The sequence below is a fragment of the Penicillium diatomitis genome (genome assembly GCF_028827545.1).
Source record: "Penicillium diatomitis strain IBT 30728 chromosome Unknown utg000005l_segment0_segment0, whole genome shotgun sequence".
In the NCBI taxonomy this organism is placed as follows: domain Eukaryota; kingdom Fungi; phylum Ascomycota; class Eurotiomycetes; order Eurotiales; family Aspergillaceae; genus Penicillium; species Penicillium diatomitis.
In genome coordinates, this window is record NW_026623177.1 from 2802590 (window position 1) to 2819577 (window position 16988).

The 16988-nt window shown below is 51.3% G+C and overlaps 7 protein-coding genes across 7 annotated transcripts; 4 read left to right on the forward strand and 3 right to left on the reverse strand.

The window, feature by feature from the left end:
• Window positions 1-629: 629 nt before the first annotated feature.
• On the forward strand, window positions 630-1588 carry N7539_005418 (uncharacterized protein; the record flags this gene model as incomplete). The annotated part of the gene is made up of 2 exons (XM_056935020.1): window positions 630-798; window positions 1416-1588. 2 exons carry the CDS (start codon window positions 630-632, stop codon window positions 1586-1588), a joined length of 342 nt encoding a protein of 113 aa, XP_056790214.1.
• A 3142-nt stretch (window positions 1589-4730) lies between these two features.
• N7539_005419 (uncharacterized protein) lies at window positions 4731-7078 on the forward strand (the record flags this gene model as incomplete). Its single annotated transcript, XM_056935021.1, has 2 exons — window positions 4731-5124; window positions 5271-7078. 2 exons carry the CDS (start codon window positions 4731-4733, stop codon window positions 7076-7078), a joined length of 2202 nt encoding a protein of 733 aa, XP_056790215.1.
• Window positions 7079-7836: 758 nt separating this feature from the next.
• On the forward strand, window positions 7837-9228 carry N7539_005420 (uncharacterized protein; the record flags this gene model as incomplete). Its single annotated transcript, XM_056935022.1, has 2 exons — window positions 7837-8069; window positions 8127-9228. 2 exons carry the CDS (start codon window positions 7837-7839, stop codon window positions 9226-9228), a joined length of 1335 nt encoding a protein of 444 aa, XP_056790216.1.
• A 686-nt stretch (window positions 9229-9914) lies between these two features.
• Window positions 9915-10691, reverse strand: N7539_005421 (snoRNA-binding rRNA-processing protein IMP3; the record flags this gene model as incomplete). The annotated part of the gene is made up of 3 exons (XM_056935023.1): window positions 9915-10094; window positions 10206-10560; window positions 10660-10691. 3 exons carry the CDS (start codon window positions 10689-10691, stop codon window positions 9915-9917), a joined length of 567 nt encoding a protein of 188 aa, XP_056790217.1.
• A 1161-nt stretch (window positions 10692-11852) lies between these two features.
• Window positions 11853-12083, reverse strand: N7539_005422 (uncharacterized protein; the record flags this gene model as incomplete). The annotated part of the gene is made up of 1 exon (XM_056935024.1): window positions 11853-12083. The coding sequence occupies one exon, from the start codon at window positions 12081-12083 to the stop codon at window positions 11853-11855; it is 231 nt and encodes a 76-aa protein (XP_056790218.1).
• A 287-nt stretch (window positions 12084-12370) lies between these two features.
• On the forward strand, window positions 12371-14643 carry N7539_005423 (alkaline phosphatase; the record flags this gene model as incomplete). Its single annotated transcript, XM_056935025.1, has 5 exons — window positions 12371-12486; window positions 12585-12787; window positions 12850-13044; window positions 13108-13216; window positions 13305-14643. The coding sequence occupies 5 exons, from the start codon at window positions 12371-12373 to the stop codon at window positions 14641-14643; spliced, it is 1962 nt and encodes a 653-aa protein (XP_056790219.1).
• Window positions 14644-15405: 762 nt separating this feature from the next.
• N7539_005424 (uncharacterized protein) lies at window positions 15406-15814 on the reverse strand (the record flags this gene model as incomplete). The annotated part of the gene is made up of 2 exons (XM_056935026.1): window positions 15406-15479; window positions 15610-15814. 2 exons carry the CDS (start codon window positions 15812-15814, stop codon window positions 15406-15408), a joined length of 279 nt encoding a protein of 92 aa, XP_056790220.1.
• Between the last annotated feature and the right edge of the window lie 1174 nt (window positions 15815-16988).

Sequence of the window (16988 nt, forward strand, 5' to 3'; positions counted from 1 at the left end):
CGGACCGGTTTGAGTCATCATGTTGATGCGGTGGGCGGGCCGGGGAAGAGATGGCCATGGGAGCCGCCATACGGTGTATACTTGATCATGCCGAGCAGGGTCTCACATGATCACGAGACTACATATGTCATGTAGGAATGTATAGTATGGAGTATACAGTACAGGTATAACTTAGCCCGTATGTATATAGTCATGTACCTTTTCAGTGTCTTAGGGTGGGAGTGTCTGAGTGTAAGTGTATAGATGTGACTTTATTGCATAGAGCGTCCCGTGTCACTCACCTGTGCAGTTTCCAGAACTCCTGTCCCTTGATTTGGGTACATACAGTCATACACACATCTGCACTGTCTCCGCGTCGGGTGTGACACCCCCAGATGAATAATGCGCTGTATTTTCAAGGCTGACCCTCGAGTCGGCTGCCTATTTTGTCGCTGCTCGCGTGGCGCAGAGTCCGATCCTTACTGTACTTGGAAGAATGGGAGAAGAACCTGAAAAGAACAGCAAAAAGAATCCAAGCACATTGGTTATTCCGTTTAGTAGAAAGATTGGTTTTTTCTTTTTCTTTTTCTTTTCATTTCTTTTCCCCCTTTCATCATGCTCCCAGAGGGAGAGTAGTCCCATTGGCTCAAATGGCCGGGGGCAGCGCCCGCATGGAGAGCATCGATCAATGCGAGTCCACCGCGTCTCCACCGCTGGGAGCTTCCAGAGCCGCAGACGGTGCCGAAGTGGAGTTCGTGGAGCTCGGCGCCAGGCGTCCACGACGGGTCTCGGTGGTTGATGTGCGGGTCTTGTCAGGTTGTCACTGCTCGTCTCTGCTCTCGAGACATCTAGCAGGCTCAGCGCTCGTTCCTGAGGAACCTTGACCGGCAGGGCTTAGTTTTACTGCTCTGCTGCAGCTCAAGTTCAGCAGGTGAGTATTAAATATTGCTTTTTGCTGACGGTTTAGTTGGCGGTCAGCAAGTGTGTGTAAAGAGAGAGAGAGAGAGAGAGAGAGAGAGAGAGAGAGAGAGAGAGAGAGAGAGAGAGAGAGAGAGAGAGAGAGAGAGACAGCGAGCTCCATGCATCATCTTTCGCTGTACATCGTACGGTTGTACACTTTGCAGTTCTGCAGAGCATACGGGTATCGGCTCGAGAGTTGCCTAGTGCTCTCCATCACACTTTTGTGGCATCTCGAAATATGTCCCTGACTTCTAACTTACTAGCTAGTAGGTAGTAGGTAGTAGGTACGATTTAAGGAGTAATTCGTGGTAAGTTGGTAACTAGTAAACTACTAACTAGCTCTAATTTAGCTACATATGATCTAAAGGGCCAGCTTCTCCCGTGGAAACGATTACTTGCTTAATTTCCTAGTTCATGATTCGAGCCATTTTCATTTGGACTCTAAATAGGCTAAAGACAGGCCCAGCCCCCTCCAGGTACCGAAGCTCGTCGTCAGTTTGCGCCCGGACAGGAAATTGAGGCCTCCGTCTCCAATTCACCAGCCACGACGTGGGGTCCGCGACACGGCGGTGCGGTCCCGATCGGCCTTGGGAAAGTCGGGAAAGCGGCGGGCGGAGCTCGCCGAGTGTGCAGGAGATATTCTCCATGAGTCCATGTAGACATGTAGGCATGTACTCATGTAGTGTACCACTGCCCGCAGAGGTCACAGTCACAGCTCATTGAGATTGGCATGGGAATTCAGTTCTCGGACTTTTGAACATGACTGACCTGCAAACGAGGATCGGAGAATCGGTGATGTACTTTGAGAGACCTATTGTAACCGACTACAGTGGCCTGTCACGTGTCATTGACTCTGCTGTACATGGTATGATGGTCTATACTATGATACTACAGTACTACAATCGACGTACCGTCCAAGCAGCTAGAAAGAGTCCTCGAAGAAAGGACTTCAAGGAGGCTTGGTGACTGTCGAAATCCGAATCAACCGCTGAATTTCCAGGGGGCCGTTGCCGGTTGGATTTCCGACGCCGAACGCTGAGTGGCCTTTTCCGCCGAACGGGAGGGTCCGGGTTGGTTGGAAATTGAATGGGAACCCGGACGGCGGAGACCAGGGCAAATTCTCCTTGCCAGCATCAACATCACACTTCTTCGGATAACTAATGGTTTCGAGTCCGGTGCTGAGTGCTCAGTACGGACTACGGAGTCACTGACTACTTGATCTTAGGCCAGTCGGAGCTTGCCATGTTGAGACACTAGACTTCATCCTGAAGAGTCCACATTCTGTGCTGGGTGCTTCCAATCTGCAGTGTCGCGCACCTCACGTATGTGGAACACTGGAAACTGGAGAAAGGGGGAACAGAGGGCACTCGACAAAAGTAGGGAAGATGAATATGGCTCATCCGTTCCGCCTTCCGAACCCTCGCTTTGCATCGTCAGCTATGCCGATCCAGCACGGCCCTGCGCGATTTTGGTTGTCTTTAGAAAGCTCACAGCTCGAATACTTGGATGTCGATTGACCTTTGAAGGGTTGGATTTCCTTTTTTTTTTTTTTTCCTTCAAAAATTATATTCATGTCTCGGAGTTCGAGGAGTGAATCGGGTTGAGGGTCCTCGATTCTCGTCAGGCACAGGTGGAGCTGAGCTTGAAGGCGTGAGATTTCGCCTTGAGTGTCAATTCCCCACACCTTTCTTGAATCTCTCAACTTCAGTCTTCTTCACTGATGCCGAGAGTTCCCATCTGTTCACCGAGTCGCTATCGTGGTGACGTGCACTTCCAATAAGCCTGTGTAGCACCGTAGGAGTTAAGACGACCCGATCGGCATTACATGATTACACTGATCGAGTGTGGCACCGTGGGATGCGGTTCCCCCCATCCCTGCAGTTGGTCTGGGCTCGAACGAGCCCTGCAGGAATCCCAACGTTTGGAAAAAGGCTTAACCTGAGATGTACGCGTGGACGATGGGTCATGCGAGGACTTGCTGAGCAGGCAGTTTCCTCCAGCTCCAGCTATCGATAACGAGGTGACCCGACAGCTTCATTCAATTCATCCATTCTCCCAGCCTTGATGATGTCAAAAGGTTTGACGTCACTCTTGCTCCTGAGGTTAGAGGTTAGGTAGGTAGACTCCACTTCCGCCGCTATGTTTACATCCACAGTGCGCACTTGTTGCTTGGATGCTACTTTTGGGTTCCATTCATCAAAAGCCAGCAACATGATATTGGACCCAGATAGGTGGGTTATATGCCTACTGTTACCTAGTAGTGGTCAGGTTCCATAATATATAATAGTGTCTCGAATCCTATATCCTGGAAAGACTTGATCTTTGAAGCTCAAGCCAGCCCTTGTAGGCGAGCTACATGTATACGCCTCGAGAACAGCCTGGGCTTCTCGACTGGATCCATCTTCTGTCCAGTTGACGGCACGGCACTCTGTCATCGAAATCCCCACTCAAATCACGGATGGACACTGTCCTCGTTTAGCAGAGCTAGACGGTTGCCGCTGGAAACTCTTCATCAAAGCACGGCCCACCTAATACTATGGGTCCGACAAGTGACCTACTAGTTACTGCATTCGGCTTGCGAGGTGTTCCCAGAACCTGAGCATCACAAGTATCTTGGTGGACAGTCTTGGTGAGAGTGCCAAGGCGAAGTTAGTAGGAGGTCTGGGCCTTTCCCATCCGAAGAAGGAACTTGGTCACGTGTGTTCGACCGGCACTTCCGGACGGTCAGGTAGTCCATCAACTACAGTCCTGAGTCTACTACAGTCCTGAGTCTACAGTCCACAGTACTTGATTCTTGAGACGGTGGACGATCATGTTTATTCCAACTGAGGTCGAGTGGAATCTCCTGAATCTGGCGTACATCATCGACTTACTGATCTCTGAAGTCTTGGATATGGAGTCATGAAGGAGCATCCTTCAAAGTCCGGCCTTGGAGACCGGCTATGAGAATATGATACATTTACATGGTGACTGGCAAAACCATGCCCCCCCCCCCCGATAAACACAGCTCGGGTCTAGAACCTCCGTTGACCCAGGCTGACTGCAGAAAATAATCGAAGAAGGTTCAAGTTAATAGTCCGCCCGAGCTTCCTTGGTCCGTGCTACCCTCATGATATCAGGGCGATGTCAATCATGAGGAACACTTGGTGTAAATCTCCAGTGCCAAGGGACATTCAACTGCCCTGATCACTCTCAAGAGATAAGGTGAAAAACGTTTCAAACACCAACAAATCACCACAAGGCCAAGTTGACGGGGAATCATCTTCAGAAGCAAACTCTGCAGCGTGGACTCCCGGATGGATCGACCGTCTCCATAACTTACCTTCCTTTTTAAAGATGGAGCTACGGAGCTTCCCCAGAGTCCAGACCATCAGACCGGTCGGCCCGCACTTCTTTCTGAGCTCTTCAATCCCCCAAGCTTTGCGAGTAGCGTGATCCAGTAGAGATTCAGCGTGAGCAACCTTGCTCATGAGCGTGTAACAAGAATATCCAAGGTTTTTTTTCGATGATGATCGAGGCACATAGAGTGCTCATTCGTGACACGCGTGGCCCATGACAAGAAGACCGTGTCGTCATCACACCACACGAAAACAGGCTGAGGGCGAGACCCCTCACCTTGCAGCGCCTCAACATCTGGAATGCAAAAGACTCTAGCTCTCCCTACCTCACCATTTACCTCCCTCCAGCAACCTTTCATTTTCGCGGCGAGCTCCAAAAATACCAACATCCACAATCAATTCAACTTCTGTACGAGGCCCGACGGCCCCAGCTGCTCTATAGTATAGCCCGCCATGCCGTCCGAAGTAGAGCCTCTCCTCCCTCGATATGATGATGAGACCGCCCGTCAGCGTCGTCTGCACCAGAAACTGCACACCTACCAAATGGTCCGTGCGATGGCTGAGGGTTACATGCCTTCGACAGAGCAAGCCATCGTGAATTTGCGGACTTTGCTCGCGTCGGATATTCTGAACTTACGCAATCAGGACATTGGCTCCACCGGTCGGCTCCTGGTGCGCGATGCCCGGCTGGTGATCACGGTGCTGATTGAGTTCTTGCGTGAAAAGAATGACAATGACCAAGTTCAAGACTTTCTGTGGCGATTGGCGCGGTCGAGGGTTGAATTAGATACTGGACGGGTCGAGGGCAATGCGAAAAGTGCCAAGGCTCGCGCGGATGCCAAAGCAGGTAAGTCAAGTCGGATGATAATCGGGGCCATTGCTACGAGGGACTCTCCCGTGTCTCCCCCTCACGAGGTCTTGGTCATTGAACTGCGCGTGTCGGTCTTGTAACGTCGCTGACTTGAATCTGTTTCTCTTTCTCTCTCTATTTAGCATACGATAGCTTCCGCACAGTTGGCAATTTACTTCTCACGAACGCCGATTTCCGTATTTTTGTCGACGATGTAGCCACCGTTGGCCGTCAAATCTTTGCAGATACCGCGTCGGCGCTGTCAAAGTCAGCGAAACAGGTCGCGAAAGAAGCCAGGCCGTCCCAGGAGGAAAACAAGGCCTTGAAGGGAGCTGGCGCCGATGACGGCAAAGAGTTATCCAAAGATGATATCAAGGAGGAAGTAGCTCATATCGCCGACGTGGCTGGCAAGGGCGTCGCGCGCACAGAGCAAGCCGCTGTGAGAAGTGCTAAAGAGCACCTTTCGGGCCAGGAGCGGGAAACTCTTCTGCATCGTTTGAAACAGGCAGTTACGAAGCTTCGACAACGCACAGACTATACCGACTCCGTATCCACTCTGGTCCAATTGATCCAGCGGTACGCCGCGATCTATGCCAACGTCCTGGAAGATGCGGCCAACACCGCCCAGGAAGACACTGAAGTGAACGAGGATCTCAAGAAAGCGGTCGATCAATTCTGGAATCTCTTACGGATGTTTGGGGATGCTAAGGAGTGGGATAAGCTGCAGGAAAAATTCAACAATGTCCTACGCCATGCTGATAAGGACCCGGAGTTCGAGCGTTTGATGGGTGAAGTGAGCAGCTCTTTGGGAGAAATGCTCACCGACCCAGCCTTTTTCGACTCGGCGCCAGAGAAAATCGACGAGCTAAAGAAGAGCTCGGAGAAGATAGGCGCCGAGACAGGTATTCGCCAGGACATGGATGAGCTGCTGGCTCAGGCCAAGACGACACTGCGCAGTGTGCCCCAGGACAACGAAGTCTACAAGCTGGTCAATGCCATCAAGAAACTCCAGCATGATGCTTACAACGCCTATCAAGACAAGAAGGGAGATCTTCCCATCGACATTGCGAACTATGTACTTCCCATGGTGCTACGCATGATCCAATACATTCCTATCCCCCGACTAGAGGTTTCGGCCCCGGAAATGGATCTCTTACTAGAAAACCTGATCTTGGAGCCGGGCCGAACAGTCAATTATTCATCCTTTTTGCCATATCGACTGAACTTGCTCACTCGCAACAATATCGACATTGTCAAGAAGCACGCCAAGCGCACAGACACAACCATCAAGACCGCCTTCACTGTGAATATCGAAGGACTGAACATCAGCGCCCAAGATTTCGGGTACTGGCTTCGAGCCCATACGGGCCTGTTCTTCCGTCTTAAAGATGAGGGAATCGCCAGCTTCTACTTGGATCGTCGAGGTATCGACATCTCACTAGACGTTGAGGTCGGCCGCGGCAGCCTTGAGCAGATCTTCAATCTGCGTGGTGTTCGAGTCGTCATCCACAAGCTCGACTACAAGGTTTCACAAAGTCGATGGAAGTTCCTGCTTTGGCTGACAAAGCCCTTCTTGAAGCACTTGGTGCGACGAGTATTGGAGAAGAAGATCGCAGAAGAGATTGTAGCCGCGGCATTCGCATTGAACCGAGAGTTGGTGTTTGCTCGCGAACGACTTCGCGCAGCTCGTATTGCGAACCCGCGAGATCTGGCAAGCTTTGTACGTGCTGTCCTCGCACGTCTTCGGCCGGCAGACTCGGATGTTGAGGCTCGAGTTGCAGTCGAGCCTCCCAAGGATGGCGTCTTCAAGGGCGTGTACGCACCCGGAAGCATTGTCAAGACCTGGCACGAACAGGCGACTGCAGCTCAAGAGGCCATTGATGATGGAGACGAAACACAAGGTATTGGACACACCTGGCGAAATGATATTTTCAATGTTGGTGGTGCCTAAGCTTCGTGGATGCGCCGAAGTTAGAGTTTGCACCAGTAATTGGAACTCGGTGTGAGTTGTGATACTTAAAATGACCATTTCGCTTTTCTATCATCTTATGTTTAACTATTGATAATTGTGCTTGCTCCGATTTCCATTATCATGACTTTTTGTGGGGGGCCAGTTAATTCATGACTTTACTGCACTTCAGTTGCAAGATTCGGATTACTACCTAGCGCAGTCGAGCGCACCTGTAGACTGACAACCGTATCTTTTGTGCCTCAGCCAGAGACGACAGTTTAAATCATTGTCTTGTCGTTGTTGTTCTCGGTACCTTGACTTTGAACAGGCTATGGAAGCTCCACGTGACCAGTACCTTCCCGGGTCAACGTTCTTCCATCCATGACGATAAGGTCTACTTGGCCCAATCGGCGGACGTGGCGCTATATAGTCAATAAACCACGCTGGCAGCTTCCCAATTGCCCAAACAAAGGTTCCTTTGAAAGACCATAGGCGTGAACAAACTTCATGTCTCCTCCTTGAGTATTATTGACTCTCCATCATCGCCATCCAAGTGTCGCATTCAAGAAGCACTCTCGCACTGAGAACCGTCACTTGTACAACACAGTTCCTCCCCCCCCCAAGCGGGACTGCCAGTGCCGAGCGACCAACCGCCGGTCGACCTAGGCCTGCAAGCTCCCCAGTTTTGAGGACAAACGCCGGTCGCGTTTAGATGACCCCTTTGTTGTTGATCAGTTGATTGGCGATACTTACTCGCAATGTATATCCAGCGATTGGTACTCGCTTTGGCGGTGGTACTGTTCTCAGTACTTGTGCTCGCCGCGGAGGATTACTACAATATCCTGGGTTTGGACAAATCCGCATCTGAGAAGGATATTAAGCGCGCATATCGTACGCTCAGCAAGAAATACCATCCTGATAAGAATCCGTCAGTCTCGACCATTTTGAAGTTCGGCACCGAGGGCCACGGGATCTCGATCTGCCTCGCCGAGTACTTTTGGTCTGGAAGCAATGACTGAAACCCTTCTTCTTTTTTCTCCGCATATAGTGGCGACGACTCTGCGCGCGAAAAGTTCGGCGAGATTGCTGATGCCTACGATGTCCTTTCCACCTCGTCCTTGCGCAAAATATACGATCAGTACGGCCATGACGGCGTGGAACAACATCGACAAGGTGGTGCTGCGGGTGGACGCCAGAATGACCCGTTCGATCTCTTCTCGCGCTTCTTCGGCGGTGGAGGACACGCTGGTCATGCACCTGGACACCGTCGCGGCCCGGATATGGAAGTGAAGGCTGCGCTCCCCCTGCGTGACTTTTACACTGGACGAGAGATCAATTTCCTGGTTGAGAAGCAGCAAATCTGCGATGACTGCGAGGGAACGGGCTCCAAGGACCGCAAAGTCGTACATTGCGATCAGTGCAATGGGCGCGGTATCGTCATCAGGAAGCATATGCTGGCGCCGGGAATGTTCCAACAGGTACAGATGCCTTGTGACCAATGTGGTGGGCAAGGCAAGAAGATCAAGCATCCCTGTCCTGTTTGTCATGGGCAGAGGGTTCTGAAAAAGTCCGTGGAGACAACCGCTGAGATTGAGCCCGGCATGGATAAAGGCACGAGGCTTGTATTCGAGAACGAAGCCGACGAGAGTCCTGACTGGGTTGCGGGCGACTTGATCGTCATCCTCGATGAGAAAGAGCCCGAGCTCGGGACGACCGACGAGGAACGCACAGATGGCACATTCTTCCGCCGCAAGGGCAAGGATCTCTTCTGGAAGGAAACCCTTTCATTACGAGAGGCCTGGATGGGTGATTGGACTCGCAACGTGACACATCTCGACGGGCATATTGTTCGACTTGGACGCAAGCGCGGCGAGGTCGTTCAGCCTCTCGCCGTTGACACGATCAAGGGTGAGGGCATGCCCCATTACTCCGACGCGCATCTTCATGACCAGCACGACGAGGACGACTCGCCGGGGAACCTATACGTGGAGTACATGGTCGTATTCCCCGATCAAATGCAGAGCGGCATGGAGAAGGACTTCCATGCGCTATGGGAGAAGTGGCGCAAGAAGATTGGTGTCGACCTGGCCACTGACAGCGGCAGGCCTGTCCCTCCGCCGGCGGAGGAGGGCGACAAGGATGAGCTCTAGAGATCCATGCCCTGTGCATCGCACGAGTCTTTCATGTTGAATCCAGAGGCACCAGATGCGTTGAACCCATGTATATTGCATGGTTGTCTAGTAGATGGTTTGTTGCGCTAGACTGTGCTTTATGTTTCTGTGACGGCCTTGTATAGATATCCCGCTTAGAAATCTTGAACAATTTTCGCCGTACATGCCGCCCATCCGGCGAAACATTCCTGCCTCCAACTAATCAATGATTTGTAGCACGTGGTGCGACTTGGTAGCTTAGGCCCACCTCGAACGGTGTGACCGTGTTGCCCCAAAGTCGCAAAATCCGGGTCTAATGGGGTATAGTAGTCACTGGGACATCTTCCATTTTCTATTGAAGGTCCTAAACGCCATCTAGGTTCCCATGAGGCTAAGAAGGGAGCAGGCGTGATCCAGCCTGCTCGCCGAAATAGTACCACTCTACCTCGACTGGGCAAATCGCCACCCATTTGTTCAGGTCTTTCGACGGGAGCTGCACAGAAAACCCGACGAGTAGCATACTCTCTCGACAGAAGAACGCAGGTTGCATTGATTGACCAAACGCCATAGAAATGAGATAAGACTGTAAAAATGCAGAGAATTGAAAAGGGTATAGTGAGAATCACACGTGCTTTTTAGTTGCCATGCCTATTCATCCGGTCAAGATCGATCGATCTATCGATCCATCATAATTGCAACGTATCGAAATCATCCCTCTTGCCGTGATAGTTCTGGCCTGCAACTCTGAACTTGCTGTTGGGAACCCACTGCACAAAGTCCACCATGTTCCGCGTCACCAGAGTGGCAGGGTCCTGCACAACTTGCGTTCCGACGCGGACATGACCCTGGGCGACTGCTTCAATTGCCTAGAACACCACGGCATTAGCTCAGGTACTCGGAACAGCATACTCGACAACCGTCGCCATCGACAACGCAAACTCCACATGACAAAAGTCATTCATGCAGTATGTTCTTACCTTGTCCACGTATTGAATCATCTTCTGCTCCCGAATCATCACAATAGGCAAACGCCTGCGGCAGAACGCCGAGACCGTAAGATGCTCCACCTGCGACAGAGCTCCGCCCTGCTCACGATTCTTCTCAATGACGCCAATGCTGTACAATTTCTCCAGCATGGCGGTCTCCAGCTTGCGACGCGTCGGATCCTCGGGCTCTAGTTGTGAGAGCTTGTGCGCCATCTTCCGTAGTGAGCCGCACAGGGCATTGTAGGTGTTGTATTCCACATCTGTCACTCCGTATCTTCGCTGGATCTCACCGGCGCGGTGTCCTTGGTCTGACTTGTAGGTGTAGAGATCGGTCTTTTTCAAGAGCCTGGATTGCAGATCGGTTAGTATGCGGCTTTACTTTCTTTCGAGAACGCTGCATTCTGCAGCCCAGTTCGCGACTGGCAGAGGACTTTCCAGCACTTACTTCTGCTCGTGGTGCTTCAATTTACGGACCATCTTGACGAGCTTGGGAGAATGACCGCAAGAAAGCTTGAGTGATTTGAAAGCGTTCCAACCCTCGTCGTCTTTGGTCGCTGAGAGAAAGAGTACAGGCCGATAAGGAAAATTCCGTTATCTGTGGCGGTGAGGTAACGTTCTGCCCAGAACTTAACGGCGGACGATTATCGAGGCTCACGTGATGTGTTTTATGGTTACGGCAACGCTTGTTCCTGGGCCGTGGCCCGTGCTTGCATCTGGATGTTGTTGCTCGAAGTCGATGAAGCAATGTGGTCATGACGCAAATTCAGGAAGCTCTATTCGGTCTGATGACTCCATATCATCTACATCTAATGTAGGGGATAGGTCTTCGATCCACAAGTTGGCTTATGCACCCGCGGCTATCTGCTGCCCATGAATTCTATCTTTTGGATGTCAGTGGCTCAGTGCAATGCAGCTACGTGACTCCGGAAAGACTGTGGAACAAGGTCCTACCTTGTGCTTGCTCCAAAGCATAAGCATTGGACGTATATTACCTTCTCTTGTTGGAACAAGAAAGTCTCCCAGCCCACGTGGGATCGGGATCATTTACGCGAGAGGGCTATACTCGCCCCAATCTAGTAATCTCTCATCTCGAGTATGCACCCATCGTCCGGGAGATGGTGTCAATCATTGGATGGAGACAGACGCCCTTGCAGTCATTGCATTTTTCCAATCGAAAGCTAACCCGACTCGCACAATCCAAAACATTCATGATTCTTGACCCCCGGCGGACTCCGATTGCAATGACGCGCCAGCTGGAATTGAGTCTGTGCCCATTTTACTGACGTGCGGCTACTGGAAAACGGCTGGGATTCAAGTCCCGAGTGCACGATCATGTACAAGATAGCAAGCTACAACAACATTCAAGATGCTCATATGATCCATGTCGAAAGGAAACGAGAGATCACTTGGTAGTATACGTCGCTTATTCCAAGATTAACGTGAAGATTTGGTTCAGATGGCCGATTGCCAACGTACAATGCACTGGCTGTAGTATGTGCTGCCGTCGCGGTCCGAAGAGTAAGCCATCGATCTCGTACCTGAAGTTTCTGTGCGCCACGAGGTAAAATGACCTACGCCTCCACATAGCTGCATTGTGAACCCATTCGGAAAAGACGAGACCAACGAGCAACCCGTTCCTCATTGAGACGGTGTTATTGGCGGCTGGTGATGTTCCTCGCCAAGACCCTTCAGGCGGAAGGCCAAGGCTCTCATCTCTTGGCATTCAGCCTCCCAAGGCCGCCTCGTGTCGCCAAGGCCGTGAAGCTTTCCAGCCAGCGCTCGAGTGCTCTGCACGTGTTGATTGTGCTGACATCCGATTTGTCTTTCTTCCCATGCAATGCCATGCAATGAGCTGTGATCCTTGGACATTGCCGGATGTTAGTCTATCCCGCTGCAATCATCGCCGAGCATGCGAGCTATGCATCTGATCTTGATCGAGCCTCTCGCGGCCACTTGCCCCTTCCGCAGCACGCTACCGAGGCCTGTAACATGAATGGGTGTCTCTGGCCAAGAGCTAAGGCCAATCTACGCGATGGTCGCTTGACGAGGTTTAAAGGCGTGCTCATCACCGACTGAGCTCCGTTCTCTTTTGCTTTCTCAAGTCTGACTTCTTCCTTCGCTCTCAGCGCTAGCCCTTGAGACGACCATAAGGCATCATGCAGACCATTTCGTGCTTGCTAGCAGCCGCTGCTGTCATTTCGGGCGCAGCTGCGCAGACTCACCAGCGTCTGGGCGGTTGTCCGGACCTGGGATGCGTCTTCCCTCCTGACCAGTAAGTGATGGTTACACCCGCGCAGTCTCGATATGATGCACGTCATCCATATAGTAGAAATACAAAGGCTGACGATAGTTTCTGATCTCACACTGCAGGGCTGACTTCCTTGCTGGTCAATTCTTCGACATCCGTCTCGAGGTTCACTCGCCTATCAATGGAACCGAGGCTCGTGCCGGAGAACCTGACCCTAACTTCACCTTCACAATCACCAAGAAGGGCGGCAAATCGGTGCCGGTCGCCAACTTCTTCAAAATTGATGAACCTGTGTTGGAGCGATGGAACTTCACTTGGTATGAGGGTCAGTACATTCATGCCCCACAGTTGATATCAATGTCGCAGTGGTTTCTGACACCCGCACAGACCGTTTTGCGGAGGACGCTCACTCGCCTTCTCTGGTCAATGTCACTTCCAAGATCTATCGACGTGTGGCGCTTTACGAGCCTGGCGAGTATGAGGCCACCTTGAACTACTATGGAACTCAGAAGACCGTTGCCAATTGGCTTGTGCGGAAGATGCCTCACAAGCGTCGCGCAAAGAATGTCATTCTCTTCATTGGTGAGAACAACACGGTGGACTCAACACGTGTGTACGCATCAATATACTAACAAAACACTTCAGGTGACGGTATGACTACAAATATGATCACGGCTGCACGTCTGATCGCGCATAAGAGTATCAACGGCAAATACATGTCCAAGATGGCGTTGGATAAGTTCCCTATCCTTGGGTAAGATCAGTGGTTTCCCCCTCTGATTTTTAAACATTTCTTTAACAAAAAAAAAGACCACGAAACTGACTGCAACCATTCTTAAAAGCCATCAAATGACACACAGTATGGACTCTTTCATCACTGATTCTGCCAACTCGGCAACTGCCCTCTACACCGGACACAAGACGACCGTGAATGCTCTGGGCGTCTACGTGGACTCTTCCAAGAACCCCTTCGACGACCCCAAGTTTGAGACTATTGTCGAGATTTTCAAACGTCAGCACCCCCATGCTGGAATTGGTATCATCTCCACAGCCTTCCTAGCTGACGCCACCCCTGCTGCCTTGGCTGCTCACACGAGCAAGCGTGGCGAGTACGATCATGTCATTAGTACCTTCTACGAGGGAGTGACCAACTACACCTGGACTCAATGGGGTGGCCCCGATGTGCTCTTGGGTGCAGGTGCCGAGAACTTCCTCAAGTCAGAGGAGGCCAAGCGAGAGTACTATGATCTCTTTGAGAATAACGACTACAATCTTGCTCTCAACAAGACCGCCCTGCAGCAGGCACCCGATGATCAGAAGCTCCTTGGTGTGTTCTGCAAGTCCAACCTTCCTACCTGGCTGGACCGCAATGTCTATACCTCCAACCTCTTGAACAAAACCAATGCCCCCGACGGCTCTGCCCGCGATGCCGAGGATCTGCCCGGGTTGAAGGAGATGACCTTGAAGGCCATTGATGTTCTGCACAAGCGCAATGGCAAGGATGGCTGGTTCATCATGTCTGAAGCCGCCAGCATCGACAAGCAGATGCATGCGATGGACTACGACCGAGCTCTGGGCGAGCTACTCGAGCTCGACGACACTGTCAGTGCCACCATCGAGAAGCTCAAGCAGCTTGGTGAGCTGGAAGACACCTTGATCATTGTCACCGCAGACCACGGTCACGGCTTCGATGTCACCGGCTCGGTCGACACCAAGTATATGGAAGCTCAGAAGGACGACCGCCTCAAGCGCAATGCCATTGGTTACTACGGGAACTCCGGTCTGTCCCAGTACACCATGAGCGGACCCAACTCCCTCCGCTACTCGGAAGGTGTGCACTTCCCCAGTCAATGGGATCCTCGCTACACTCTTCACTCTGGTGTCGTTGCGTTCCCTGACCACCGCGAAAACTACGAGGTGCACAAGGACGGCCCTCGCACCCCAGCTGTCTCGACAAAGGACAAGAAGTTGGGTAACATTGCCAATTACAAGGATGCCGTCACTGGATACCTGGTGAATGGAACTCTGCCAGTGAATGCTGCTCAGGGTGTCCACTCGCTTACTGATGTGCCGGTGTTTGCACGCGGTCCTTGTCAGGAGCTGTTCGGCGGAGTCTACAACTCTATTGATATCTTCTTCAACATGGCCGAATGCCTCGGCCTGTCGGAGAAGAAAAAGTAGGCTCTATTCGCTACCTAAGAAAGGAGAGTGGGAGTTGATATGAATTAATTGGTTGCCGTTTCGTGATAATGTTGCAAGCATAGGCTCTCCTTGTGTGTTTGTAGCCCATGAAGTAGCTCTCTACCTTGGGAAGTTCCCAACTTACCTGTATCACGGGTTGTCCCGATAACGAGAAAGACCTTTTGGATCTACAAGTGCAGAAGGGCAGCACAAGAAAGAGGGTCAACCCCCGATTCCAAAGCTCCGAGGAATACAGGAACCGTGCCTACGCAGCGAAGCCCCCTTCAAACTCGCGCGCTGGTCGTGCATCGAGACAACCGTTTACGTCAAGAGGAGCACTCCATCAAAATACAATCGGAAAAGCAGAACATAGCTCTCATACAAGCAAGTGGTGACCCAACTGAATATCGCCAAGCCTAGCAATATCAAATGGATGGAAATCTCCATTACGACACGAATCGATCTTCATAGATTTCCAGTGCAACAACAAATTCCATTCGTGCTACAGATCTCAAAAAGAGTGACTGGGACACAATGATCCTTGAACGCAACATAATCCCCAGCTCGACAAGACTGCCACCATCTTTGCGCAGACACTTAGGTACTTCTCATGTTGTCCCGTTTCTTTTCCCTACGAAGATCCGACTCATTGGGAGGTCTGTCCGTCGGCGGTCGCGCAGGAGCACTTTTCCACAATACGGACCGTCAGACTTCAGTGCCTTCGCTCGCCAGCCATCCTGTCAGAGTGGCCAGATGAGAGCCTTACGGGGCCGGGGTGAAGGTGCAGGAACTGAGGTCCAGGCTGGACAGAGTGATGGTCCATGGTGCACTGGGGCCTAAATGTGGTGGTAAATTGTTTGGTCAGTGATGAAACCCTACATTCATGGAGGCCCTCGACAAAGCGCAGGTTGAAATGGGCCGAGGCGGGAGGAGAAATGGGGGAGAAAAAAGCCCCGAGTAACGTACTAAGGGCAAGGGCATAGGTAATCTGGCAGTTGATGGATTGATTCGCAGCCAGAGGTCCGATTGTTTTGCCACCGTTGAACAGGTCGCGGAAGCCCTTGAGCTGGTCGCCCGTCAGGGTGATGCGATCGGTGCGAGTAACGAGCGGCGAGGCGGCCGATGCGACGGCGAGAGAGGCAAGAGTGCCGAGGATGAGTTCAGACTTCATTTCGATTAGATTGAGGGAGAGATAGAAGGAGAGAGTTGATGATTAGCTGGGAGCTGGGCAGGATTGGCTTTTGCTGTGTGGCTCTGCTTTTGTTTTCTTGGAAGATCGAGATCGTCGGTGATCGAGAATAAGAAGGTGTGTCTGAGTGAAGCGTATTTGAGGGCTTAAATAGTTCTTCTCGTCAGATATAGAGGATTTCATATCCTCATATTCTTAAGGTGAGTGCGCGCGCCACCAACTGCTTGGTTCATGTGATACAATGTGGTAATTGTAATCGTCGCGAGTCGTTGCAGGGTAGCAATCCATTCGTTGGCCAAGTCCGGTCTTATGTATTGACTTGTTCTGAATGGCACACCCAAAGATAAATCAGTGACAGGTAGCAAATTGTTTGCCCCATCGTGTTGCGATGAGCCCCCGCGGGCTGAGCTTGAAGGTCGGACACGGTCATGGAGGTATCACAGGTGTGTGTAGTTGTTGATGATCGAGAGTTCGATCACAGCCTAGAAGTGCCCATAAACATACTAGTAGGCTCGTAGTTAGGGCAAGACAACGTACGACATGCGATATATGCAGGCTGGGCCTTCCGAGTCTTCGTGAGACCACCGTTGGCTGTGCTACGCTCTTTGAGCTTCGAACTTTGACTGGTCTTGAATGAGGTTGCGCAACGTTCACTACCAATTTTATCATGTGAGAGCAATCAAGGTTCCAAATATCAATCAAACAGGACTTCCACCTCAGGTTCATTGCAGTTGGGATTTTCTTGCTCGTTTTGAGCTGAATTTCAGCCGGTCGGGGACTCGATCGGATGTGTCTATTGTCTTACCTGAACAATCTCTGCGTTGGTGAGAATCAACTAATACTTCAAAACGTGTAGCGGTCTATGCATGTCTCGCTCAACGAACCCAGATAAAGCTTCCTCCTCGAGCATATCGGAAAGACTGATTCACAGGGTGTGAAGTATGAGGCGTGACATTGACCAAGAATACTTCGAAAAGTAGGTAGAACTTAATGAAGCCGACTCCGCCTCCGGAAAACAATTGCATACTCAGTGAGTCGCCAGGTCCTATCCCAGAAATGTGTGGAACTTTTTACTCCGGAAACACGCAAAAGTGTCATACTCGAGATCTGGGTCCGTTGGTAAGCCAGTTAGTTGCATTGAATGTGCCAGGGTCGG